The sequence below is a fragment of the Fusarium tjaetaba genome (assembly GCF_013396195.1).
Source record: "Fusarium tjaetaba strain NRRL 66243 chromosome Unknown NRRL66243_c0000368, whole genome shotgun sequence".
In the NCBI taxonomy this organism is placed as follows: domain Eukaryota; kingdom Fungi; phylum Ascomycota; class Sordariomycetes; order Hypocreales; family Nectriaceae; genus Fusarium; species Fusarium tjaetaba.
The window spans coordinates 285-24,993 of record NW_023501564.1 but is presented as its reverse complement, the minus strand read 5'-3'; the positions used below and the strand labels follow the sequence as shown (position 1 = coordinate 24,993).

The 24,709-nt window shown below is 48.5% G+C and overlaps 8 protein-coding genes across 8 annotated transcripts; 2 read left to right on the top strand and 6 right to left on the bottom strand.

Moving 5' to 3' along the window:
• Window positions 1-116: 116 nt before the first annotated feature.
• FTJAE_12877 (mitochondrial atp synthase epsilon chain domain protein) lies at window positions 117-505 on the bottom strand (the record flags this gene model as incomplete). The annotated part of the gene is made up of 3 exons (XM_037345963.1): window positions 117-188; window positions 264-378; window positions 474-505. The coding sequence occupies 3 exons, from the start codon at window positions 503-505 to the stop codon at window positions 117-119; spliced, it is 219 nt and encodes a 72-aa protein (XP_037200079.1).
• Window positions 506-1,146: 641 nt separating this feature from the next.
• Window positions 1,147-3,246, top strand: FTJAE_12876 (uncharacterized protein; the record flags this gene model as incomplete). Its single annotated transcript, XM_037345962.1, has 4 exons — window positions 1,147-1,738; window positions 1,788-1,977; window positions 2,024-2,613; window positions 2,660-3,246. The coding sequence occupies 4 exons, from the start codon at window positions 1,147-1,149 to the stop codon at window positions 3,244-3,246; spliced, it is 1,959 nt and encodes a 652-aa protein (XP_037200078.1).
• A 167-nt stretch (window positions 3,247-3,413) lies between these two features.
• Window positions 3,414-4,343, bottom strand: FTJAE_12875 (uncharacterized protein; the record flags this gene model as incomplete). Its single annotated transcript, XM_037345961.1, has 1 exon — window positions 3,414-4,343. The coding sequence occupies one exon, from the start codon at window positions 4,341-4,343 to the stop codon at window positions 3,414-3,416; it is 930 nt and encodes a 309-aa protein (XP_037200077.1).
• A 937-nt stretch (window positions 4,344-5,280) lies between these two features.
• Window positions 5,281-6,831, bottom strand: FTJAE_12874 (UPC2-like regulatory protein; the record flags this gene model as incomplete). Its single annotated transcript, XM_037345960.1, has 6 exons — window positions 5,281-5,618; window positions 5,664-5,838; window positions 5,962-6,168; window positions 6,220-6,354; window positions 6,408-6,494; window positions 6,544-6,831. 6 exons carry the CDS (start codon window positions 6,829-6,831, stop codon window positions 5,281-5,283), a joined length of 1,230 nt encoding a protein of 409 aa, XP_037200076.1.
• Window positions 6,832-11,015: 4,184 nt separating this feature from the next.
• On the top strand, window positions 11,016-12,170 carry FTJAE_12873 (glycoside hydrolase; the record flags this gene model as incomplete). The annotated part of the gene is made up of 1 exon (XM_037345959.1): window positions 11,016-12,170. The coding sequence occupies one exon, from the start codon at window positions 11,016-11,018 to the stop codon at window positions 12,168-12,170; it is 1,155 nt and encodes a 384-aa protein (XP_037200075.1).
• Window positions 12,171-13,091: 921 nt separating this feature from the next.
• On the bottom strand, window positions 13,092-14,794 carry FTJAE_12872 (uncharacterized protein; the record flags this gene model as incomplete). The annotated part of the gene is made up of 9 exons (XM_037345958.1): window positions 13,092-13,600; window positions 13,648-13,718; window positions 13,767-13,875; window positions 13,925-14,052; window positions 14,107-14,216; window positions 14,270-14,299; window positions 14,353-14,495; window positions 14,557-14,610; window positions 14,671-14,794. The coding sequence occupies 9 exons, from the start codon at window positions 14,792-14,794 to the stop codon at window positions 13,092-13,094; spliced, it is 1,278 nt and encodes a 425-aa protein (XP_037200074.1).
• Window positions 14,795-18,399: 3,605 nt separating this feature from the next.
• FTJAE_12871 (e3 ubiquitin ligase sdir1) lies at window positions 18,400-20,061 on the bottom strand (the record flags this gene model as incomplete). Its single annotated transcript, XM_037345957.1, has 3 exons — window positions 18,400-18,778; window positions 18,834-19,762; window positions 19,816-20,061. The coding sequence occupies 3 exons, from the start codon at window positions 20,059-20,061 to the stop codon at window positions 18,400-18,402; spliced, it is 1,554 nt and encodes a 517-aa protein (XP_037200073.1).
• Window positions 20,062-23,342: 3,281 nt separating this feature from the next.
• Window positions 23,343-24,418, bottom strand: FTJAE_12870 (tubulin specific chaperone cofactor B; the record flags this gene model as incomplete). Its single annotated transcript, XM_037345956.1, has 2 exons — window positions 23,343-23,831; window positions 24,179-24,418. 2 exons carry the CDS (start codon window positions 24,416-24,418, stop codon window positions 23,343-23,345), a joined length of 729 nt encoding a protein of 242 aa, XP_037200072.1.
• Between the last annotated feature and the right edge of the window lie 291 nt (window positions 24,419-24,709).

The window sequence follows — 24,709 nt, the reverse complement described above, 5'->3', positions numbered from 1 at the left end:
TGGCTCCAGGTGTGTGCATTCGGCTGAGGAATAAGTCCATCTCATCTGAACCGAGCAACCCCTTCGAGCGCCACGCTTCTATTATTCCACGCGCAATCATCTCCAAATCCATCTGCTTAAGCAGCGTTCTCGGCGGCAATGGCGGCGTTGGCAGCGGCGAGGTTCTTGGGCTCACCCTGCTTACCGTTCTGTTGAGGTAATTACATGTTAGTCTGCGTCGCTTTTTTTTCTCTCGCTGTCTTTTCGGTTCCGTATCGCCTTACCTGCCACTTGGAGAATCGCAAATCCATCTCGCCTCGGCGCTCAGCAGCGATTCTCTTGTCCTCCTTCAGGCTTCGGCGGACAACGCGGGCGGCGATGGCCAGGTAGCGGTTGTAGCTATCGAAACGCAATGTTAGCTTCTCGGTGTTTCGGTACGGTCGCTCGGCGGAAGATTTTGTAGTCGGCAGTGTCTGGGGGTTCAATCGACGTACGTAAGACCAGCGGCTCTCCACGCAGCAGTCATTGTGGCGGTGTTGGAGGTTGAATTGAGAGGGATGGGTTTTGGTAGTTGGTGATGGCTACTGAATCTTTGCTCCGAATTACCGGGCAATGGAAGAGCTAGTATTGCGGCCTTAGGCAGGATGGATGTTGTCAAGAGAGCCGGAAAACAGCCGCAAGGTATGTCACGTGATTCAATTTCCCGCCATCTTAGTACAACGGGAAGACCCTTGCGTTCCTGGATCTCCTAATTCGTAAGGCTAATTGAATCCTTCCAAATTGACATTCTCGATGAAAACGCATTCACGGCGACAGGTATTGTTCTCAATAATAAAATACAATTATTCTCAATCACTTAGTCATGATGACTACGCATCTGGTTAAGCTTAAAATGAAACACTTATGCTTATCCTAGTAGTGTCTCTTCGCAATGGATGGTTGTCCAGCTTCACTTGCGGGGATCAATCAAATAAGCCGTGAGACACATCATCAAAAGCCAATGATAGCGGCATCGAATTAGCAGGGGCCTGTGTGTTCAGAGTCGGCCGCCCAATGAGCTATAGCCATTGGCTCTGTGCTTATCTTGTAGCTTTTCAGCTCCTTCTCCTCATATAGTGTAGGTCTCGTCACTTTATTGACATTCCAAACTCAATCAGTTGTGCTCAAATGTCATACATTGCCTCTGCTCGACGTCGGCGGCCGCAGGAGTTCTTTCTGCCAAACGGCAAGAAGATCATTGCCTCCCTGCCCGAAGACCTCGAGTCTTTACGTGAAGAACATGGAAAGCGAAATGATGTTCAGGTTGAAGTTGTCATCCATGGGTCTCCAGAACATTGCGACTATCTAAGAGAGACCCGAGATCACCATGAGAGTCGCCGTGCTCACTTTCGACAACGGCATGGGCCTGCCTTTGACGAGTGGGAAGATATGCAGAGCCAACTTGATATCGTCAACGGCCACCTGGAACGACTCTCTACCAACACGTCTGCTCTGAATGCCAATTTCGACAAGTTTGGTTATGGTGCTGAGCTCCGAACTTATGATGATGATGACCCCTTACCAGCTGCTGACTCTTCCAACATGTCAACTTCGGATACGCTCTCAGTCGGCTCTGGTGGAGGTCAGCCTCGGCTAGGAGAAACTATCAAACTTTTTAAGAAACCAGTGGTCAAGCAATGGTTTCACAAAGGGTTGTTGTGGCGTGCTTCAGAAAACACCGAGATCATGGCCATCGAGCTGTTCTTTGATCTTCTCTATGGTAAGAAACCCAACTATGTTGCAATAACGAATTCTCACCGCTCGAACAGTCGGCATCATTCATGTCAACGGCGAGCATGTCTGGGCTGAGCCGACCGGCAAAGAGCTGCTTCGCTTCGCAATCACGTTCATCATGTCATGGAAGATTTGGTCCGATATCACTCTGATCCTGAGCTGGTTTGAGACGGACGATGTCTTTACACGGCTTGAGATTCTGTTCGAGATCGCTTGTCTCCTGGGGTACGTTAACAAAAGTCACCGATAATTCATCCATCTGACTCCTTAGGTTCTCGACCAATATGACATATGCATTTTATCCAGGCGAGCACAATACCTACACTATGCTGGTATCGTTCTACGTCGCTGCTCGTTTCAGAGGTGTCTTCCACTTCTTGTACACTGGGTACCTACTGCCAATGGTGCGAGGTGTTATGTTCTGCCAAGCTCTCAACATAATTGTGCCAGCAGCCCTGTGGATCGCTAGTATTCATGTTGAGATGCCTTCTCGTCTGGGACTCATCTGGGTTGCCATCGCCTTGGATATGTGCGGCCAGAGCATCCTCACTGGGATTTACCAATACGGCCGTAAGGCTGCTCATAACACAACCATTGTCAAGTATCTCTCGGGGATCTTCGAGTTCTTTCCAGCCGTCAATATTGAGCATCGTGTTGAACGAACCAATGCCTTTGTCTCGCTGGTGTTTGGGTACTCTGTCATGGGACCAATGTTTCAGAGCCACGGAGGATATACTGTTGATGTGTTCTTGGGAAAGGCCGTTCTGGGTCTTTGCCAGGCGTTTGTGTTTAACTGGATCTATTTTGATGTGGATGGCAGCAACATCAATATCCATGCTATTCGGCGCTCCGTGATATCCTGTAAGTTATAAAGACCGTGCTAATGACCCCTTGCTAACCTAGAAAGCGTCCGTATGGCACTACGCTCATCTCCCGTTCATCATGGGCTACATTCTCGCATCTGCCGGGCTATCTAAGCTCGTCTGGATCGCAGATACCCCGGATGCCAACCCTGAGCATCTTACGGAACACTATATCGAGCGTTCAGACCCTGAGATGGCTGACGGTATCCGGTACTTCTACTGTCAAGGCCTTGCTGTGGCCTTGTTCTTTATGGGGGTCATTTCAGTCACTCATGATCATCGCCATCCAGCAACTAGACGCCTATCCAAGAAGACGCGGTTGGCCAATAGACTTCTCGTCTGCCTCATCTTGTTTCTCTTGCCATTGGCTAAGAGCCTGAACTCGCTAAATCTGATATCCATCACTTTGGCTCTCTCTGTGTGGGTGTTGCTGCTGGAGTTGTTTGGCAAATCATGCCGCAACGACCCGTTCATTGGTGAGAAGCAGGGGTGCTCGGTGAGGTACAGGTGTAAGTGCAGTAAGAAGGATCTCGAGAATGCCAACCTGGATGATAAGGAACAAATCCCATCGACTGAGGTGCTTGAGCTGGGACCCAGAGAGAAAACTGCGGTTCCTGAAGTGCAAGAATAGATACAAAAATGGGTGATGTGGGATGCAACTTGGTGGTTAGCATTTATCCGGCTACAATTGACGGAACGGTCTCTCGAAAAGCAGAAGGTTGATTTATATAACTAAAATTTGTGTACAGTCTATCCCTATTATCGATCTCATCCGAGTATCATAGTCGTGCCAATAGTCTAGGGTCCACCAGAAGCACCTCCCATGATGGCCATAGTCTGATGCATTCTTCGCCTATCCACTTCTTTCTTCATCATGGACACACAACTCACCACTGCTAGAATTTCCATCTCAATTGCCTCGTTTTTCCTGTCCGACCACTCTCGCAGATCAAGCATAAGCCGTCCACCATTTCCAGCAGAGCTCCTCCTAGAACCTTGCGTACGGAGTCCATCGCTACGCACGAATTGCCCAACTTTTCGTCTTCTCTCTTCTTGCTTTCCTCCTGCAACCGCCACTTTCATGACTTGGTCTAGAATTAGTAGACAACCGATGTCCTCGCCAACAGAGGCTTTTGCACTTCGACGTTCGGCACGGGAACTATATCGCCATTCGAAAGTGCCGAGATGAGTGCGCATGATGGTGCTGCGAGTTAGAACACCTTTGCAGCTGATCTCAATCTCCTCTGTGTGGCCGTTCTGTGATCCATTCCCAACAAAACGAATCTTGGGAGGCTTGCCTGGACCAAAGCGGTATGTGGTTGTGCAAAGAGCTGCTTGTGTAGGATCGTTCGCCCTGGCAAGAAAGCAAGAGCCTGAGTTTCTGGTAGGCCGGATCGATACATACTCTGCATCACCGACTTCTCCCGTTGCTGCGACGTTGAAGACATAGATAGGATCTGGCTGAGGCGGTAGAGGAAGCCTCATAAGTGCAAACCCAGGAGCTTCGATCTGCAGTTGCTTTGTGGGATGGAATCCCAATGTTGAAGAGGACGATGCCGAGTCTCCATGTTCATTGCTGTACAGTGTCGTATATTCTGGGAGGGAATTTGTAGAAGACGTCGCTGGTGAGAGGCGTGATAGTTCTACAGCTTCAGTAGTGTGGTAGTCAGGAGGTGGCGCCAAGTGTCCAGAGGGACGATGGCTAAGTTCGAAGGATGAAGTTGCCATTGTCTTAGTTACTGTAGACATATTTCTGTAGTAGTGGCGTTGGCAAGAGTGTTTTGAATTCCTGGTTCTTTAAAGATGCAACTTGGTGATGCTGATAAGTCGTTGGTGTAAGTCTTACTACGATCTCGTTTTCAAACTTCTTGCAACTCGAAAGCGAACAGAGGCTCTATATATACCTACGACCTTGTATGATCTACCTCTCTATCCTGAGATTTTCAATTGGCTATTTTCCCAACCCGAAGAATACGGCACAACTCATTGCTCAATGATGGAGACAGCCCAAGGCATCATTCAGCCCTGTGAGGATTATCCGCAAACATGATTGGCTTAGATGATGATCATCCCCCCCACGCCCGACCCAATCGCGTGGAATACGATGAATGCGAGATTCGATAGTGGGGGCTTTGCTGGGGCAGTGCCGAGACTAGGATAGCACATGGAACAACACTTGAGACCTTGAGTCTGATGAGGGGGGGCTAAAAATGACAGTTCAAGAGCCTCCTAAGCGTGGGATGACTTTACCTAGTACGTGAGTCGCCTGGAATAGAGAGCTTCCTAATTTTTTAATGAATTTCTTATCTGAATGGAACGTCCTGACCTGACGGTAGGAGTTTCGATGACAATTATGTAGAACCTAGGTACCTACCTAGGTGAGTTAGTGGCTCTTCGTTCCCTCCCGCCACGCTCTCCTCTTCAGTGTCTGTCCCTCTTGGAGTATTCTTCTATCTTTTGAATCAAAGCTATGGCCAAATATCTTAGAGGGATATATAATCCAAAATGGTAGTCACTTTTTCCTCAGGGGAACGTAACTTGAAACTCTCGTTGCTTGAGCGGTCAACCCACGGGCACGATCTATTTTATCTACTAGAAGATTTCCACTTCGAAATCTTGCAACAACCTACATGAATATACCAAATAACTGAGTAAAATCTGTTAATTAAATCCTTCCAAAGAAAGTAATATCATTATCCAACTGTTCCTCCACCCACATCGGCCACTGGTTATAAATTTGGTGCTCAAGATCGATATTAGCATTAATATGTTTAAGCCATCGAGCAAAGCCAGGATCAAGTTGTGGTTGGTCATCTCTCTGCGGAGGGTAATTTTCGGATACGTTTCGTTCTTGGCCACTAATAGGAGACATGATCTCGTTGATGGCAACCCAGTGTGAGTGAAGCAGCATCATGACCTGGTTATCGGGGTCAATGAGAGCTTGAAAGGTGTCGTGTGGAAGTAACATCCACCAGCCGTATTGTGCCGTGTATGCTTTATATGCTAGACCTAATTAGCCGGGTGCCAGTCCAGCTTTGCATGACTTACCATCCCACGAGTTGACGTAGAGCTTTTCGGCCATTTTGACGAGATGCTGATGGTACTCAACTTCGACTGGCCGCTCACAAAGTGGCCTGAGGTTTGTAAGAGCCGCCATTGCAGAGTCCGTATAGCCCCTTGGAATTAGTGGGAGGCCCTGCATCAGTGGTTCGAGTAAGGCGTCCTGATCCGGTTCCAGCATATTTTCGAATATCGGTTTTATACCTCGGAACAACATTTGCATTCCCACAATCATAATTCCACGGATGAATGTCAGATACTCCGCTAGTCCGTCATCCAAACTCACGGACTGGAATGTAAGAGCGTAACACGTAGCTACCATGGCGTTCGCCTCCTCATAGTCCATTGAGCTTCTGGCAGTCTCGGCCAGGCGTTTCTTGATTGCTCTTATTGCCTTGATTCGGTGATTCATGGCTGACGAAACAATACTGGCGTCATTCCTCATAAGTTCAGATGCCGAGAAACCGAGGATTGCGTGCATAAGATATTCATGCTAGGCCGATCAGTAATTGCCTTGTTTCTTTTACTTGATGGGAAGCCGTACGTTGTGGGCAATGCATGGGATCTCATGGGTCCAGATGTCCTCTTGCTTCAAGGGATGATGAGGGTAGCATTGCGTCAGAAAGTGCTGGAAGAAGCGCATATCCTGGAGACTGAACAGAGGAATCTGGTGATGCGGCTAGATACACGATTGTCAGTTGGTACAGTTGTTCAGCCTTGTCCCTTACGCACCTGATGTGTGATCTGAGGCATAGATGGATACTCGCACTTCAGGCCCGTCTTGGTGCAGTGGCCACACGCAGGCCGAGTCTCCTGGCACTTGCTGGTGTTAGTCGATTTATCGAATTTAGATCTTCAGGTCTCGCACCTTGATACGCCTTCTCTTGCAGTTGTAACAACCTCTTCGACTCTTAGTATGGCCTCTTCGCTCAAGTCTTTGTTTCTGAGCAGAAGGTCGAGCAATAAGTTCACTACTGGACCCTGATGTTGTGCTTGGGGGGGTAGCTTTGTCTGAGGAATCTGATGGTACTTGCTGTTGGGTCTGGGCACCCTCGCCAAAAGTGATATCGTCAGCTTGGAGGAAGGCGGCGTAATCAAAGTCGGGCTGATCAGTGAATGACAGCATTCCTGTCGTGAATTGTTGATTTAGGTCCATGGTGGGATGCTCTCTTGTGTAGACTGGTTGTAATTCAGCTAGCTTCTTGCAGCTCCTATAGATTGCCCGTGGCAGAAGCGATCAGAGCAGGGGCAATAATACTGGGTGGCAGCCTTTTGTCCTCATGCGTCTAAATCATCGTATAGAATATATGTTTCGAGTTTAAGAGGTCGAAGTTTTATAAGCACGCCAAAGAACTCACGAGGTTTCAAGAGTTGGATAGCTTCCTCAAACCAACACGAGCGAATCAGCGTCTTATAGTATCACGTGTTGAAGCTGGTAATGGACGATCCCATCAAGTGGCTTGAGTCCTGCCACAACTAGCTGAACATGTTGTTCTACCATTCGCTGTAGTGGCAGCTTATCCCTAACTAACAGGGCGGGATGACGGGTCATCATTCCGCCGCTTCTCGCACTATCATCCCAATTTGGGTTTCGGTGTCGCTAGGTATCAGTTGCGCCTATGTCGTGACTTTATATGCTTTTTGGATATTGGCTTCATGGAAGAAGAGGCTGTGTTGACCTCCACTCATTCACTGACCAACAAGGCGACGGTGACCTTTCGCCACAGCCACAGACGCAGCCTTACTCGATAAGCTCTCAACGGGCTGCAGATTCTCCGTTGCCTTATAGGTTGCCTTATAGCGGGGCCCCAGTTTGATATCCGTTACAATGGCCATTGTTGGCGTTTAACTTTACCCCAGAATCTTAAGAATGACAACGGACCATATTTTTCAATAGCGAGCTCAGGGAAACGTCTCGTTGGAGATGGCACTTATGGTGTTTCATTCAGCTCCGTCAGAGTGAAATCACTAGGCAAATACCGGGAATAACAAGCGCGCGCCTGCGATCGTCCTCTAGTCCTTGACCTCATTTCCCATCGTCGGGCGCTTCTGCAAATATCGCGATTCGCAAGTATCCTAGCGCCGATCAGGTTATTAGCTCACCTGAACTCTGGAGCCATGTTACAGTATCTATTTTAAAAACGATGGCTTGTTTCCTTTGTTACGGTGTCTCTCGTTCACCTGTGTAGGTCTCGGATTTTGGTTGCTCACAACCTGTTACGAGACGGACAACATAGGCACCTCAAACGATATGCGCACTGGTAGGTATATCAAAACATGTTGTAATCTGATAGGAAGGAGTTAACACATAGTGCATCTCGCATTGGTAAAGTGTAATACATTCATCAATAAAGGGCTTCCAGTTTGCTGAGGCCTGCGTGTGATGATGAAGCCAGGGGCTTACTCATGTAAGCAAAATAAGCTTGCTTACCCTGTACCCCATATTGGGATATGAAGTTCATCATCATCTTTCAAATGAACCACTGCCGCTGCCGTATCCTAGCCGTCTCACCTGACATATCGCTCACGCTCCCTTCTAGGGAGGCCTCAAGTCCTGAATAGCCTGCTGCTCTCACCATTGCCATGTTGATCAACGGTACGCCTTGATCAACAACATCCACATCCCGTCAAAGGTGGGTCATGTCCCCCAAGTGTTCGTATACCACAACGACATTATACATTACCGTCCCGCTCAACGCATCGTACTCTGAATTTGGATAAATCAAACCGTGATACGGCATCGAATCATCAACCCAGTGTCAACACTTCACGGGCAGTGGAGAGAAAGAGCCATGCTCAAAATACTATTAAAAGCTCAGCAGACTCCAGGGACCCCCGAAGCGATCTCGTGAGATAAGATGAGCGCCCCATAGGCCCATAAGTTATGGGCTGAATCAGGATTTTCTATACAGGCAGCAGCTCGTCGCTTGAGAGACTGCTTGTTTTGTTTACTTGACGCTGTGGTATGAGTAAAACGACACTGATCAGAGGAGCCCATCAACCAGATTCCCAAGCACTACTTGTTGGAGAGATTAGATAAAGATAGTTGCACGGAAAAACAGCCTCAGAGGGCATTGAGTGTAACACGTCAGCTTGACCGCCACATGTCAATAGTTTAGGTGCCAAGCCGAGGAAATAGAGTCCGTGACATTTAGCTTGTACAAAGCAAAGAGTGTTGAGTGTGGTTCTTGGTGCTCGGTCATGGCGAGGTGCAGAAAATGTAACCCTCGTCATGCAAAGTGATGGCCAAGACTTCCACGAAAACAGAACAAATTGTGAAGATCTGAGTCAGAGCATCAAAATGCGGCATTGAGTTTTTTCCTTCCTCTCGTTCTTGTTCCAAAGTTGTGAATGTCTCTGGCGGGGATGAGTGACAACCCTGCCAAACGATGATAATTGAGAACCAAGCTTTTTTCATGCCAAAAATGGCTCAATAATGTCTCTCCCCCATCCGTTTTCAGCGTCCATTCGTTGTGGGCTACGATGAGGATCCGATCCGGAATCCCGGCTAACAGGTTGCTCAGATATTGACAAGGGATATCATGGTTGTACGCGTGGAGCCCCCCTACCGTGGCTGCGGATGTAATTTCGGACGGTGTTTCACACGGCGGATGCTAAGTGACAATTGGGTTTAGCAGCCGACGTGGCCCTTTAGCAATGGGTTCAGGTTTGTCCCAAGAGGCTGGGATGCACCAAAAAGCCAAGACATTTAGAATTTTCGTCGGTGGCAGCCTTTGTGCGCTTTGTTCTTGAGTGCGTTAATTGTGTGTATGTGTGTGTGCGTTGTCGTTGCTAGTTGTCGTGATGAGCGTCATATGATGCGTATCATGCGCCTCTGGTGTGAGGGCATTGGAATGACGAGAGGCCAGATGATGACGGTGATGCAGAACTTGGTGGTCGTTGACCTCTGGCCTTGCATTCATCAAGTTGGCTGGGCTTGGCACCAGGATAAGCATCGCATCAGCTACCACCTTACGTACAGGCTACAGGGCATCCTGGGTAGGATCAGCTCAACAGAGTTAGGGCCAACGTCTACCACGGCCTTGTGTGATTACGTTAGTAGCTGGGAAGTGGGCGTTGAGGGTTCTCGAAGGCCAAGTGCCGGCAGCAAACTCGGTCGTGTTCACTGTTCTCTGCTGTCTTGGCTTGGCTTAATCTCTCGGGACCGTTTAGTTTTTTATACCATGGTGGATATCAGAAGCTTGGTTGTGGGATCGTCGAGTCAGGAATTGGGGCGAAAGAGTGCTGGCACCCATGCAGCAGAGGTGTCAAAGGCCCAGTGCGTGAATCATTCCTTTGAGGGCCACTAACACAATTGGGCCGTTTGCGGTTTTTTGTTCTGTTAGGTTGTTTCCTCTTTTTTGTGTGTGTTCCTGCAGAAGGGACCTGCAGTAGACCAAAGCCGGATGAAATAGCGCACGTATAGTTGTTTCAGTTTAGGCACAGCGTGTGTTTGCCTCTGTGTGAGTGGTCGCGCATCCACTGCCACGTTAACCCATGTTTTCCATCTTTGCGCTGACCTGTCGTTTAGATTCTGAGAGGGAGGTCAGCTCGCCCAATCGGAAACTGCTTTGATGCTACCTGAAGCGGCTGCCCCTGACATGCTACCCGCTTTTTGCCAGGGATGGCGTACCCGGCCATGGATCCACTCTAGCACGGCGCCAGGAACAAGAGCGTCGGCCAATGGAATTGCACAACGCCTCCAAGCAATTCACCTGAGTCCACCGAAAGCGCCCCAGAACTGCCCCTGCAAGTGGAGGCTCTCGATGGTCCAGGCGGGGGTCCTTTCTTCCCAGTCTTTCCAGTCTTGGAAACAAAGATACCAGGTGTCAGGTGAAGACACGGGTATCTCCAACAATCATCAGCAGGTAAAAGATACATTCCAGTCCACCTCACCACTTGTACTGTGCTTCTGGATCATGTCCAAACCACACCACTTCCATTGCCATTGCCTGCCCTATTGCGAGGGACCTCCTTGCACTTAAACCCTCTATATCCCCCCATGGTTTCGAACTTCCTTTCCCCTTCTCTCCTTCATCTCGTCAATATCAGCCCGTGTTTTCAACCCTCGTCTCGACTAGTCGTCGCCCTTCTTTATCTGCGTCTTTGATAGATCGCATACACACTCCCTACTCGGCCGTGCCGATCACATAACTACAACTATCGTCTCAGCCCCGATCTTTCGTTGTTGCTTTCACCTTGTCGTCCGACTGTGATCAGCCCGAATATCAAGTATAACTTCACATTCATTACATAAGTCGACTGCCGTCTCCGAAAACACAGTTCCATCGGTCTTTACCCAAATCGCCTTGATTCGGAATACCAGTCACATCAGTCAAGATGATCGCCAACAAGCTCACCATCCTTACCGCTACCGCCGCTCTTCTTGAGCCGGCTCTCGCTCTCGGCCACCGCCACGCTCACCACCAGCACGCCCAGAAGCGTGGTGACTGGGTCGTTGCTACCATTGACGGACAGGTCGTCTCTTGGGAGAACAACTACTTCGGCCCCGGCGGTTCTGCCCCCGCTGCCACCCAGCCCGCTGCCGCTTCTCAACCCGAGGCATCTTCTGCTCCCGCTCCTGCTCCCGCTGCCGCTCAGCCTACCACCATTATCAAGGTTGCCAAGCCCTCTCAAGCTGCCAAGTCTGCCTATGAGCCCGCTTCCCAGCCCAAGAAGCAGGAGACCGCCACCAAGGCTCCCCAGAAGGCTGCCATCAAGGAGAAGACTCAGTCCAAGGCCAAGTCTAGCGGCTCCTCTTCTGGTGGCTCCGCTGGTTTCTCCCACAAGCGTGGTGTCTGCTACAACAACGTTGATCTTGCCAACACTTTCGCCGGCGACTGCGAGAACTGCGGCTGGGGTTACAACTGGGACTCCTCTTCCGGTGGTCTTACCAAGGGTCTCAACTTCATCCCTACCCTCTGGAACGACCAGCCTCTGCACACCGACCGCTTTGCCGACAACTGTGCCCAGGCCCTGAGTGATGGCGCCAAGGCTATCTTCAGCTTCAACGAGCCCGACAACGCTGGCCAGGCTGACATGACTCCTGCCTACGCTGCCACGGCCCATGTCAAGTGGCTCAACCCATATGCTGGAAAGGCCCTCATCGGTGCCCCTTCCATCAGCAACAGTGGTCTTGCTGGCGAGGGTGTCGAGTGGCTCAAGAGCTGGGTCTCCGAGTGCGAGAAGCTCGACGAGCAGTGCCACTATGACTTCTGCAACGTCCACTGGTACTCCGAGGTTGAGTACGGTAGCACTCTCTTCGACCACCTCAAGGCTTCCCACGAGGCTTGCGGCGGAAAGCCCATCTGGCTTACTGAGTTCGCTCCCACTGGTTCCGATGAGGCCATTGCCTCCTGGCTCAAGGATGCCATCCCCCAGCTTGAGGACCTTTCTTACCTTGACGCTTACTCCTACTTCAAGGTCGAGACTGGCATGCTTATGACGAGCGAGACTGAGCTCAGCTCCTACGGCAGCGTTTATGCCTCCGCTTAAACTCGCCAAGGCTCGTGGCAGATGGCCACTCAGTTCGTTTTATAACTTCTTGTACCATCGCTAGGGAAATACCCAACCATTCAAAATTGGCTTTCGGGAGGGGGGATAAACATTTTCGGTTCAAGGATGGCGCCTGCTGACTTATGTACATATTCTGCATTTAGGTGACCAGGATCTGGCTTACAGAATCCAAGTTTATATCGTGCGGTCCACCTCCTTACCTTTTTTTCTTATCACCAATTCCGGGATATTACAAAAAGGGAGGACTTTGCAAATAGAACAATTTCTGATCTTAGCAGTTTGATAGACTTCTTTCAGCGTGTAGATACATCTACGAGCTACGATGACAATGAACAGCGATTTCACTGCTCCAACTACTGTGCCCTTTTGTGACAGAACATCTCTACTGCTTCGATGGATGAAGACTTACAGGACTACGTCAAACTCTCTCATGACCCTCGGATTCCAGACTTTGAGCCCTGGCCTACATCTTAGATCGTGGCTATGCCAATGTCTTGATTGAATTGTGCTGTAGGTCAAGGAATGTTGCGCCATGTGGATGAATGCGGGAGATCAACACCTGACACCATTGTGTCATCCATCCATTTCATCGATGAGTGGGGAACGTCTTTGTCAAGTTTAGGCGTCATATCACCTTATCTCGGCGAATAGATGCTCTTCCAAGTCGTGAGGTTTTAAGAATATCATTGGATGCATGGAAACCTGCAAATCCTGGTGATGATTAAAACTACTAAGATATTGGGTATTGCCGCCGCCCCTTCTATATCAACTCCGATCTCTAATCAAATATGCCTATAACCCTCTTGTCTTTATCTAAAGAGCCCTTAACCTGAAAACGCCGATTTTCCTGACCTAATGTTCTAAGCAATTCCCTTCTAAACAGCCCTTGTACTGTGAATTTTACTTATTCAATGGACGTGAGAACGAAGGTGTCTTGGAGTGATGATGCGGCCTGGAGCCACCTTGGATTCGTGTTCGAGGTGGCTCTGCGGCTTCTGTGTGACCCGGAGCAAAAGCAACTGAACGCACCGGAAAGTCTCGGCCCGATTCAATCCCAATATTGTCGTCATCATCGCTGCTCTCCTTTCGTTCGGTCGTAGGCCTGCTCTGACGGTGAATTGTCGTCGTAACGATAACACCACTTGTAGCCCCTGAATGAACTTTGGTCATTTCGAAACCAGAGTCATCTGTCAAAGAGGTGACGGTAGCATGTCCGACAAGAGAAGTCTCGTCGTCTACGTCGCGAGGAACGTTGGGAATGTTGGAAGCATGCAGACTTCTTGGATGAGCCGACGAGGCACGTCTACCAATGTAGCTGCCATCCGTAACAGCAGCTGAAGCTGGTTGACTGGAAGAACCAGCACTATCGCGAGAAGTGACCCATTGAACGACAATGGCCGAAAAGAGAACTCCATATGGTCAGTTGTATTCCAGACGCCTTGTTTAAGGTACATACCGTCACTGTTGCAACACATTAGACACACCCAACCCGGCTCGCCATCAAGAACCATCAATACAGTTAAGTTTCTAGTCCATGTTAGGGGTATTTCGAATGCTAGACATCCACAGGCTTACACTATGCTGCTTGTCAAAGTACAGCAAGCGCCGACGAAAGTACGGAAGGCCACACTGCGGAGACGGGAGTTCGCATGGGTCTTTGGAAGATTCTTGAATGAATAGAGATCTGACCATTCATTAGTATATGTACGTGAGACCAACGAATGTTGACTGACTTTTAAGAGGGATAAGAAAAAGAATGGTCAGGTAGATATTGACGACGGCATCGAAAGCGATAAGAGGAATCATAGAGATGCTCTTCATGCCGATGAAGCACTCTCCATTTACAATTCTGGCAATGCGACTAGTACCGTTAACAAGCCGTTGGAAAACGAAAGTCAATGCTAGAAGGACCTACTAGATAAAGTTGAGGACGACAACCACTCCATAACCACCAAGAAGTGTGATCATATTGAACAAGTAAAGTTTCGAGTTTCTTCTTCGTGTAGTAGAGCTTCGAATAACATGCTGTATGTTGTTAGAAATTTGACTTCAATGCTCAAACAACACATGAAACTTACAGCTTTCTCGACAAGAAAGACGTATATAAGCTATTCTCGCATTAGCCAAACCCTTCTACGGCATAGTCGACAGGAGAGCCCACAATCTTGGTTGTGACATAGCATATCAGGCAAAGCAAAATGGCGCCATGGCAAATGTTAAAGCTGCTGTTGACACCAAAGACCTGTTGGAGCATTGCAGAGGTGAAAATAAAACCATAAGAGTCGACGTAGATGATCAGGACGACTATATCATATGTTTAGCCAACAAATCGAACCAAATACTCGCATCAGCTCAAGAGACTTACGCCAAGCAACAAATGGTAACCTGGACCAGGATATAACGGCAGTAATTCTCTGGACTATTCCATTATGCGTGTTAGTTTTTAGTGTTAATATCATAAGCCTTTGCTAAGACTTACAAAGAAAGACAGCCAATATTGAACAAGCAGCGAGGGAGACCATAACCGACATAATATCTCCTCCTATAGGAACGGGTTTCGGTAGATATGCCTCGCGAGGCTCGAGAGAAGGCTTAGGAACCATACCGTATTTGAGGACGCTCGTTTCAGAATGGGAATCGAAAGAACAGCCAAGCATGCAGCAGAGTTCTATTGCTGTCCCCAATGAACAGGCAGATCTTCGATAGAAAGAGGAAAACAAAAGTTAAGCCTTGATCAGAAGGTTGCGTACGGTGGGTGATAGTTAAGGAGGAGGACGGGAAAAGAGCAATTGCCCAGACAGGCGTAAAGCCAAAGCATAATTTGTGGCTATAAAGTAGGAGATCAAGCCAAGACGCTTTACTGACTGGGCCGAAGCCTCAGATCTCTAGTTCTTCTGCCGACAACCTATCCAGTAGTCTGGAACCTAGGTATCTTTAGCTCAACCCAACTAATGTCCTGGAAGCTGCTTATGGACTCGTAAAATGAAATAAGCCCCGAGACGAGCCAGAAGCGGAAGAAGTTCAGGCACCATGCAGAACCGCTTTGGTTGGCCGCAGGTATGAGTGATACCGGGATACTAAGAGGCATAGCAGTTGAGCCAGGCACGATGAAACTGGGACCAACAAAGTTATCGGTAGTTTTTTTCACCATCAAATTCAGTGTAAAGCGACTAACGATTTGAGATGATATCGAAATAAGGCTAGAGCGGAATGGTCGTTACTCGATGGGCCACTGACGGTGGTGGATGAGAGTACGATGGGTGATGCTCTTTGGGGGTACCGTAAATTAGTCTGGGATAACCGCGGAGGATCCGAATATCTAGCTGATTCCTTGGCGATGTCTCGGCCCCTGTTTGACTATTTGATGTGGTTCACGAGTGCGGCGTGTCACCCATTGTTAGACTTGGTTCTGGATGCAGGTAGGAGAAAATCATTGTATCGTGATGGTACAGTGTTGGCGAAAGCTATTTGGTAGAATGTCATTCATTTCGAGTCACAAAAGGGTGACTCGTAAAGCATTTGTTCGATCGATTTTCCAGAAGTCATCCCAATTCTTGATGATTGGTGATCATATCAAGACTTAGGAATGTCCGGTCTCGGGGCAAACTGTGTTGGCCGATATTGTTGCTTTGCCATTATAACAATGCCACGGAGAGCTAATAATGATTACTCTAACCCGTCTCTTGCGGCGTGGCGTTTGATCGATACGGCTGTGGCTATGGTAAAAAAGAAAAGGGACTGGAGATGAAGCCGACCCATTTCGGTCGGGAGTTCGATAGGAGGCGACAGATAGGAATAAACAGATCGACCACACCCTAACTTCGATCGTTCGTCGGATGGTGTAAGCCATCTTCTACATGGATGTGCCCAAACCCGTGGTATGGCTGGACGTTGTGCACTATCGAGTGCGCACTGACAGTGGCATCGATACCGGAGCAACGGAAGAGTGCACCCGTGCAGTGTTGTCAATAGATCGTGGCTTGTTTTGGCTGTGATGGTGTTTCTTTCGAGGCTTGAGGAAATTTGAAGCTGCGAGGTGCTCAGATAATGTCTCTCCCTGAACAAACTAGACGAAAGGGGAGTTGCTATCCAATTCTTAATTACCTTAGGTAACTAGGTATTTTATGGTAGGTAAGTTGGGAAGCTGTTTCCCATCTCGAATGTATAGAGTTCTTTTGAATCCTGTCACTACCTCATGCTTAAAGGGTAGGAGGTAGGTAGAGATTGGGCAAGAGGAATCTCCCAAACCTGTTTAACTGAAGGTAAATCCTTCATCTTGCCGAAGCATCATATTCTTCCCTATAAATGAGGAAAGAAAATCCCTTCTCCTTATTCAAATCCTGCCATCTTCTGGTCTATTGTTAGTACTTGGACCCGGCTAGATCCGATCTGTCCACCCCCGGGATCAATCAAGATCCTAGGCGCTAATCCCCCTGACGAGGTCCCGTTACGAAACGCTCTAAACACAATCCGGACTGTGCCTCGACTCGAGATTGGCCGACGGACAGTAATTCGGGAAATTCCATGCGTATGTGGCTCACCTGACTCGGCAGGAATTGGAGATCCAAAGGCGGCATTGTGGCGGGTAGGTTCTCACAAGGTCAGGTTCAGAAGTGCCATGCCGCTTGGCAAAACAACATTCCGGCATCCTGGTGCCATGTAGCTCCAGATATCTTCCCAGAGTGAACATTTCAGACTGCGGTTTGTAGCTTGAGCACAGCTCACAGAATAGCATCCTCGATCTTGCGCCTCAAATGTTCTTCAGCCCTCGATGATCAGTCATGGTTGGGTGTCCAACGAAGGAGACCTGGGCTGAGTACATAGCATTGTCAGTATTGGTCGATCTTTAGTGTCGATAGCTCAAAGCTTATTTAGAATAGGCTGCCAGAAATCCAAGACAACGATTTGTGCTCAAGATTATCCTGTTCATCTGCGACTGCTGCATCACCGTTAGTCTACAGACCTATGGCCCGGGATTATAATAAATAAGCTCACATCGCATCAACATATTCATGATATCGGCGTTGAGATCACATACGTTGCACAGGCCTGCTGTGCCAACCACTACCAACGTGCTGGCTGTAAGCTACAGATGAAACCCAGGAAATTTGCATCTATGCAAAACAACGACTCCAGCGTGGTGCTTATGGTGGGAGCGAATGACCTTTTCAAGTTCTATCTGAAACAGGGAAATCAAGGATCCATGCTTAACGAACACTTTCCACGCCATCGTCATTATCTAATTTCCATTTGAAAGTTTCCACAATGAGGATCAGGAACTCGATTCATTGCCCGATATCCATTTACACCACAGTGACAATATATAAGCTACTAAGTTCTTTGTAATTTGGCAGACCTCAAGCTACGGCGGCAATTGTGCCTCCGAAAAGCCACAGCCTGGTTTGGCTGAACTTAGCATATTTGGGTTCCAACAGTCCCTGTTATCCTTATAAGGATATCACGTTTTACCACAAAGCCCCGTTGCGATGTGCCGAACTCTAACCAATAAAACTCGTTCGTGCAGTCCTGATGATCTGCCGAGGTTATAACTGATGAGGCTCTCGAGTTTCATTCTCCAGCTTACTCTACGACTTTTACAGGTCACTGAAGCCATGCCCTCGTTTTGGATTCTAAAGTGACTGAATCAGATCCTGTTATGGTGCACGATACCGACAATGGGCGCTTGGCTGTAAATATCTTCAACAAACAGTGTTGCATATAGGCTTGAGTGAACATGGACGGGCTGTTGATTCGCTGCTGGATAATGAAAAGCTCACTACCAGCCATATGCTGTCATCCTAATCAAATCTTGTTGAAATGACACTCGCTGCACAAGGTCTTGATCTCGTATAAGCGTGCATAAATCATCGAAGGTATCATATGTAAGGTAAGTAAATATCTGCACTCTCGGATAAGCCGAAAATGATCATCAGCCACGATCGTCGTGAGCACGCCCTTATGTGCGATCGTCCAAAGAAACGCCTTCCCATGCTTCCCAAATGTGCCCATATTCAAACCCCAAGTTATCATTCCTCAGCCTCAACGCCGACCCCGAACAATCTTCTCCATCATAACGGCTCACAAATGCATGCAAGGGGCCCCTTCTGCCCCTGGTTAAACCCAAGTTGAAGCCTTTCGATCCCCAGTTCCCGGCCCTAAAATTCATATCGCCCGTAACATAAATACCCCGGTACCTCCGTGCTACTCACTAGCTCCCCCGTTGGCTTTCATGATCTTCGACGGCTTGAGCGCGTGTGCGGATTCTAAATCTCTCCCGAAGCCTCGCCGCAAATCGTGCACTTTGGCCTTGCGACTCGCCTTCGGCAGCTTCAGTAACCTCTGTCGTCTCTTGATTGTTATTTTCATTAGTTTCCGCCCGCATCTGGCGTAATGCTTCCATTTGTTCTTCCACGGTCCCTTCTCGAAGGCGGTTAATATCAAAAAGTCTCGAGATTCGGTTACGGTGAGATGATTGAGGCGCGTCGTTCTCAGCACCCTCCATTGCCAAAGGTGGCGGCAGCGTGCTAGAGTCGCCAACGTCCGCCTCCGCAGATGCATGACCCTTGCCTGGTCGTAAATCATAGCGGCTGATAACGTGTTAGTATGCATAAGAATCGGATCTTTGACTAGGTAGTAACTCACCACAATGGACACGTGCCCGATACGTTAATCAGCCATGGGTCAACACATGCCGGATGATACTGATGCTTGCAGGGCAATACTCTAACATCTTCACCAACCGTAAAGTCTTCGGTGCAGATAGAGCATCCTAAGTGGTCGCTCGTCTCGTCTTCGGCACCCTCGGGAGAAGACGATGCCCTAGTCGCGGCTGGTACGGCATTGGTCACCCCACCTGGTGCCGGAGCCCCGTCAGCCTGTCTGGCCTCACTGAGGCGTGACGCAGTTCGTTGCGTGACAGCATCGTTGCCGTCCGTATTTTCCAATTCCAATTCGGGGTCTGGCTTTGTGGGTGTCTGGTTTCCAAACTTGACAATTGGGATCGTGTCCAGTACAGCCCGAGCGAGTCCCTTGGCGCGGCTCTGCCGTGGCCGCCCGCCAAGTGCACTTCGTGGCCCGTATCTTTCAGGATATCTATGGGCTCTCACAGCGCCTGTCGTGATGATGACCAAGAATAGCAGAGTAATCAGGCCAGTGATGGCGTACAAAACACTCATGGCAGCCGTGTTGCTACCCCCTTTGCTCTCATCCTTCGGCAACGTGTTATCCGTGTTGTTACCGAAGATGCTCGCTTTGACAACTTCACCACGGCTGGTACCATTCAAAAGGTTGAGGGCTTGTGTGGCCTCGCCTCCGTCGGCCATGGACAAGATACTCGTAAATGGAAGGTTGTCGACTGGGTCGATGGCACACCATGTGTTGGACGTAGAATACAGGACTATCGCTTTGATATGTGGTTCAAGCTGCATCAATGTGTTGAGCATCTTGTTGGGACTGAGAAAAGAGTCGCCTTTGGGTTCGTCGCATGACAGATAGGCGATATCGTCTTTGTCAGTCACTTTGTTGTAATTTGAAGAGTCTGTCGCGATCATATTACCATTGATATGAATAATCTTTCGAGTAGTTATTAGCATTAACAAGGCAACAGCGCAGAGCCAAGACATACATCTATTACTCGACCTGTGGAATCGTTAAGTCCCAGATTCGACGTAAGAGGGATCACAGCAAATTGCAGCCCGGGGTTCGCTGACAACGAGAGTTGCATGCCGTTGACTGTGGCCCATTCGGGGATTTCGCTTTCGGCCCATGTAGAGACTTCAGTGTCATCTGCAAGGACACCTGAGAGAGTGCAGGCTAGGATGGAGATGAAGAGTGCCATCCTGCCTGTGCTAATTATCGTTGAGAATCTCATGATTGCGGTTGTATAGCGGTGGTATTGAGGGTAGGAGAGGTGTTGAATAACGCCGGTTGTGGGTGACGGCGAAACTGCAGGTATGCTTTATGCGTAAAGTATCGAGTGTAGTCGTCGATTTCGCGTACGTAGGGGCAAGGCTGATACAACTGAAGTCATCGCCAGTTGAGTTTTAGGTGGAAGCCGACATGTCGGTTCTGAATCGCATGGACCGGTCGCAATTCTCCTGCGCTGCACTCGTCTCGTATGTGTATTGCGGTTCGTTTCCGGTAGGGGTTCCGCGGGCTGAGTTGAAAAGAGTTAAATCCAAGTTCAAGGCAAATTGATGATGGAGGGAGAAACAGGAGTGGTCTTCAAATCCATCAGATCCTAGCCATGATAGGCCCCGTCGGGTCCCGTATCGGGGTGGAACCCACCCGAAAAAGTTCCCGCGCGCCCGCTGACAAGCGACAGCAGAGGGGGACGGCAACTTCCAACCACTGGAAACACAGCGTTTTGGCCTAACCAAGGCACTAAGAGCTCACTACTGTCACTACAACCTTGGCAATTATTCAATGGAAGCCAATTCTGCTTGAATCAGTGCCATCTGTGGGTTTGAAGACGTTAATGAATGACGATAACTTGCTTGTTTCAGTTGCTGATCGCTTGAGCTATCGACAAGATGAATACCCAAACAGACGATCAATTCGTTGAATCACTGTGATTGCGGTAAGATATATCCATCTCTTCCGAAAATGTGAAGATGTCTGTGTTAGCCAAGCTCTCGGCCAGCATGATCGCGTGAGGGGAAACGGCATGGATGATATATTGGTCTTGTTAGTCAGGTTATATGGTGATACCTCTACAATTTCCTAATCTGCAGAACGTAGTTGATGCCTGTAATATCTCATGAGACAATCCACACATGCCAAATGAAGATATATCTTGGTTTCTTTTTAGAGTACAATAAAAATTATTGTTAACCATATCAATATTTTAATTAAATAAACTTTATCGTGGTTACTGTTGTAAAAGTTAAGATATCAAGGCGAGATTGACGCAAGCCATTGAATCCTTCCTTTCAATCTTGACCTGTTATGGGCAACTAGGGTCCCGTTTATGTACTGAAAAACTTTCATGAGTCGTTAGATTGTTAGATCGACTCATCTCAAGTAATACTAGGAGCCAGAAAGTGACCAGAGAAAGATAAAACGGCATGGCAAATTACTCAACCTCCTGTTATTACACGTTGACGGATTGAACGATCGAGAATCTCAAAGTAACTCGAAAATAGAATGATATCATACGGAAGCTTTAGCCGCGTCATTAGATGTATTTCCCTGACTGTTTCATTGCTCGTCAGTATTCATGGCTGGGCTGATATTGGATTATCCGCAATTATACTTAAACTGAGTACTTTATTACTTTTCAGTGCTTGAATGTAGTCCGAGCTAACCGTTGAGAATTCAAAATTAATATTAAGCCTTGAGATACAGGCTTTTGATCGTCTCGAACGTTGTTTTTGAAGCTGAAAGGAAGAGTAATTTGCCACTCATCACTAAGGTTAGAAGAATCGTCGAGCTTCAATTCTGGGGCACTTGAAGATAAATTGAGAGACAAGCAATGAATATTTGATGTCCATGGCCCTCATGGTTGAGACAATAGGTGATAGCCCAGGGAATCAGACTCAGTTCCATGAACTTGGTTGTTGTCCAGGACGCACAATTTGGAATACATTCAAGGCGAAAACCTACCCCAGAAACATTCTCATACGACGAGAGAGGGCATGATACCCTAGAGTAGAGGGTATTTGAATTATAAACAACATTGTGACTGAACGATGTTATCATATATAAGGTCATTTAGACTTTACCGTTAGACTCTCTCGATGTACTATTTTGCTATTGTGCTAGGATGGAAGCAACTCTCAAGCTCAGAAAGCACAAGACTTGATTGGAAAGATGGTTTGTTCGGATGCATTCCGAGTGAATATTCCGGGGAAATGCTTCGCCCTATGTAAGCCGTTTACAGATGGCGACATGATTCACCGGTACTAAAGACGCTGGTATCTAGTGGCAATCCATCTCTAAGGACCCTAGTGCTATATGCATTTTGTATCTAACAATGGCTGGTAACCTAGAGGTTAGAGATGCTCCGAAGACATAGTAAGTAGTTAGATATCCCGTTATAATCATCACGTCCCGTATCTACATGAGCTGTAAGTGGCATGGAACACCTACTCTTCCTGAGAGACTATATAGGAGTATATATACGACACAGTGTAGCACTTGTGAATTCCAAATATATATTGCAAGACCAATAGTCGTGATGTACATGGCCCTATACTACACTCTTCAAAGGTGTCCGATATAGCGTAGGGCCTGTAGCACCGCTAGGGTTATATACTAGTTCCGATCGATGCTCGGGTCCAAGTAGAAATAAATTTTATAGGTGAAATCTTGTGCTTTTGTAATAGAAGCATAGTATCAGCCAAAAGGTGAAAAGGACGCCTAGCTTTGCCATGTAGCCATGGTAACCTCCTGAAATAGCGAGGCACAGGAGAGATGCAACCATTACCGTGAAGACCAGCCTTAAGAGTTCAGATTGACACAATTCATTTACTCACAAAAGGGCTGTTTACATGCTATAGAGGAAGTCAATATATACCTGTTAGCATCTCAGAGTTTGATACCCACATACCCAACCCTGCACCATATAAGACAATTGTGGTCTTTGATCCAGGATAACTCGACAACTACATCACCTTAAATGTCCGCAAACGATTCTCAACTACGGTTAAGCTCACCCTGGGTATATAAGAACAGCTATAAAATGGTTGTTGATGTTGGAATAAAGTTGCCGAGCCGTTGCTGCAAGATTTCACGGATCGGGAATCGCGTTGCTCAAGAGATGCAGGGGAGACCAGATGGCCACCGCGTACGACGGAGAGATCTTACGCAGGGGCCGAGAATCTATGATGATAGATCTTGGGATGCTCACTCATGTGTTTCACAAAGTGGACAGAAGGATCTGGCTTGTGAGATCTCGGTTTGGTGGCTGATTTGTGTATCCGTGTTTGGTAAAGCTGGCAAGGCCATCAACCTGATGGCCTTGCACAACCAAGTTGCCAGGCTCCGGCTATGATAAAATTACTACTGGCTGAAGATACTTCGGAGAGTAGACTTGTCATGGAGCCTAGCTCTAATTACAACCACCTGGTACAACGTTTGCTGTAGTTATCAATGTTTACTCAACAGAGGACCACCAACCCTAGACCATCGAGCTGTTCACCCTCGAGACGTCTAAATCTCCTCCATATCCTCCAAGTCGTCGAGAGCAGGAAAATCACCCACCTCAACCCGCTCTGGCCTCACAAAGACGCCATGCTTGAGCTCAGAGGGCTCGCCCCAGTATCGAGTGCCAGCGATGCTACCGTCATTCTTGCCAACGGGCTCATCGAGCTGGACTCCTACCCATGACCCGAGACCGCCGGGGATCTCCTTGACCTCACCGACGTACTGGATGACACCGCGCCGAGTATCCTCACCGCCAACGCGACACCGTCGGCCGACAGCAATGCCCCGCGTGGCAACCTCGCGGTCAAGAGCCTGTAGCTTGGCCTCTTCGTGGCTGGGGGCATCTGGGTCGAAACGGCCTAACTTCTGAGCCTTCTTCCAGGCTAGGACCGAGTCCGTCTTTTTCTCGTACTCTTGCTCGGGCATGACATACTTGTCGACGCCCGCGGTGTCGTTCAAGTTGATCCTGGAGGCCGCAGGCCGTGTGTCAATCACCTGCCAGGTTGGATCCCTGTCAGCCTTATCCAAAGTATTGGAGGGTAAAAAAAGTCCATGGTGGCACCACTAAAACAGTGACGATACTCTGGTCCCTCAACAAGAACGCGCGCACATACGCAGCCGCTCAACTCCCACCGCCTCTCCCGCTCGGCCCCCCCTCGCCACACTTCTCAGGTGCCAGCTCAGCACCGGTGAATAACATGGACCTGGGAACCTTGAAAACTTGTCGATAGGAACGCCGAAGACAGAAGAGCGAAGGACAGCGAGAATATCTCGGCCAAGGCACATGGTACGGGAAAGAAGCTGACAAATGAGAGGCCGTGCTATAATGCACTCTGACTTACATGAAGCTCTGCATACGGGGCCAGGGGAAAGTTGGACAAGTGGGTGTCGTCCTCGTTAGGCGCCTCAATAGCGATAGCCTCTGCGCCAGCTGTGGGCTTGAGGGAGAGCCGTTGGCAAGAGGGCGGAACACCAGTGACAGTCTCAAGCTTGCCCTTGAGTTGGGAGATGGACCATGACGGTGTGATGCGGCGCTCTGACTGCGCGAATTCTGAGATAACAACGAGCGGAACGTCGGCCATGGCTAAAAGAGAGTCTGGATGGATGGACCTAGGCGGGGAAATTTCTCGGTGTGTTTTGGCTGAGACGCTTGTCTTGCTTGTCTTTGCTTGTCTTTGCTTTGCTTTGCTTTGGAGGGGCGGTCAAAGAATGAGGTACTTGCGAGACGCCTGCGCCGCTCTCAGGATCAGTTAGAGCAAGAATGGGAACCGAATTCCACGGGTCAAAGTGGTATTTCCAAGGAAGAAAAGAGCTGAGCTTTGCCTATGTTTGATGAGAAACAATGACAGTGATCGAGCTTGAGTGAGTGTGGT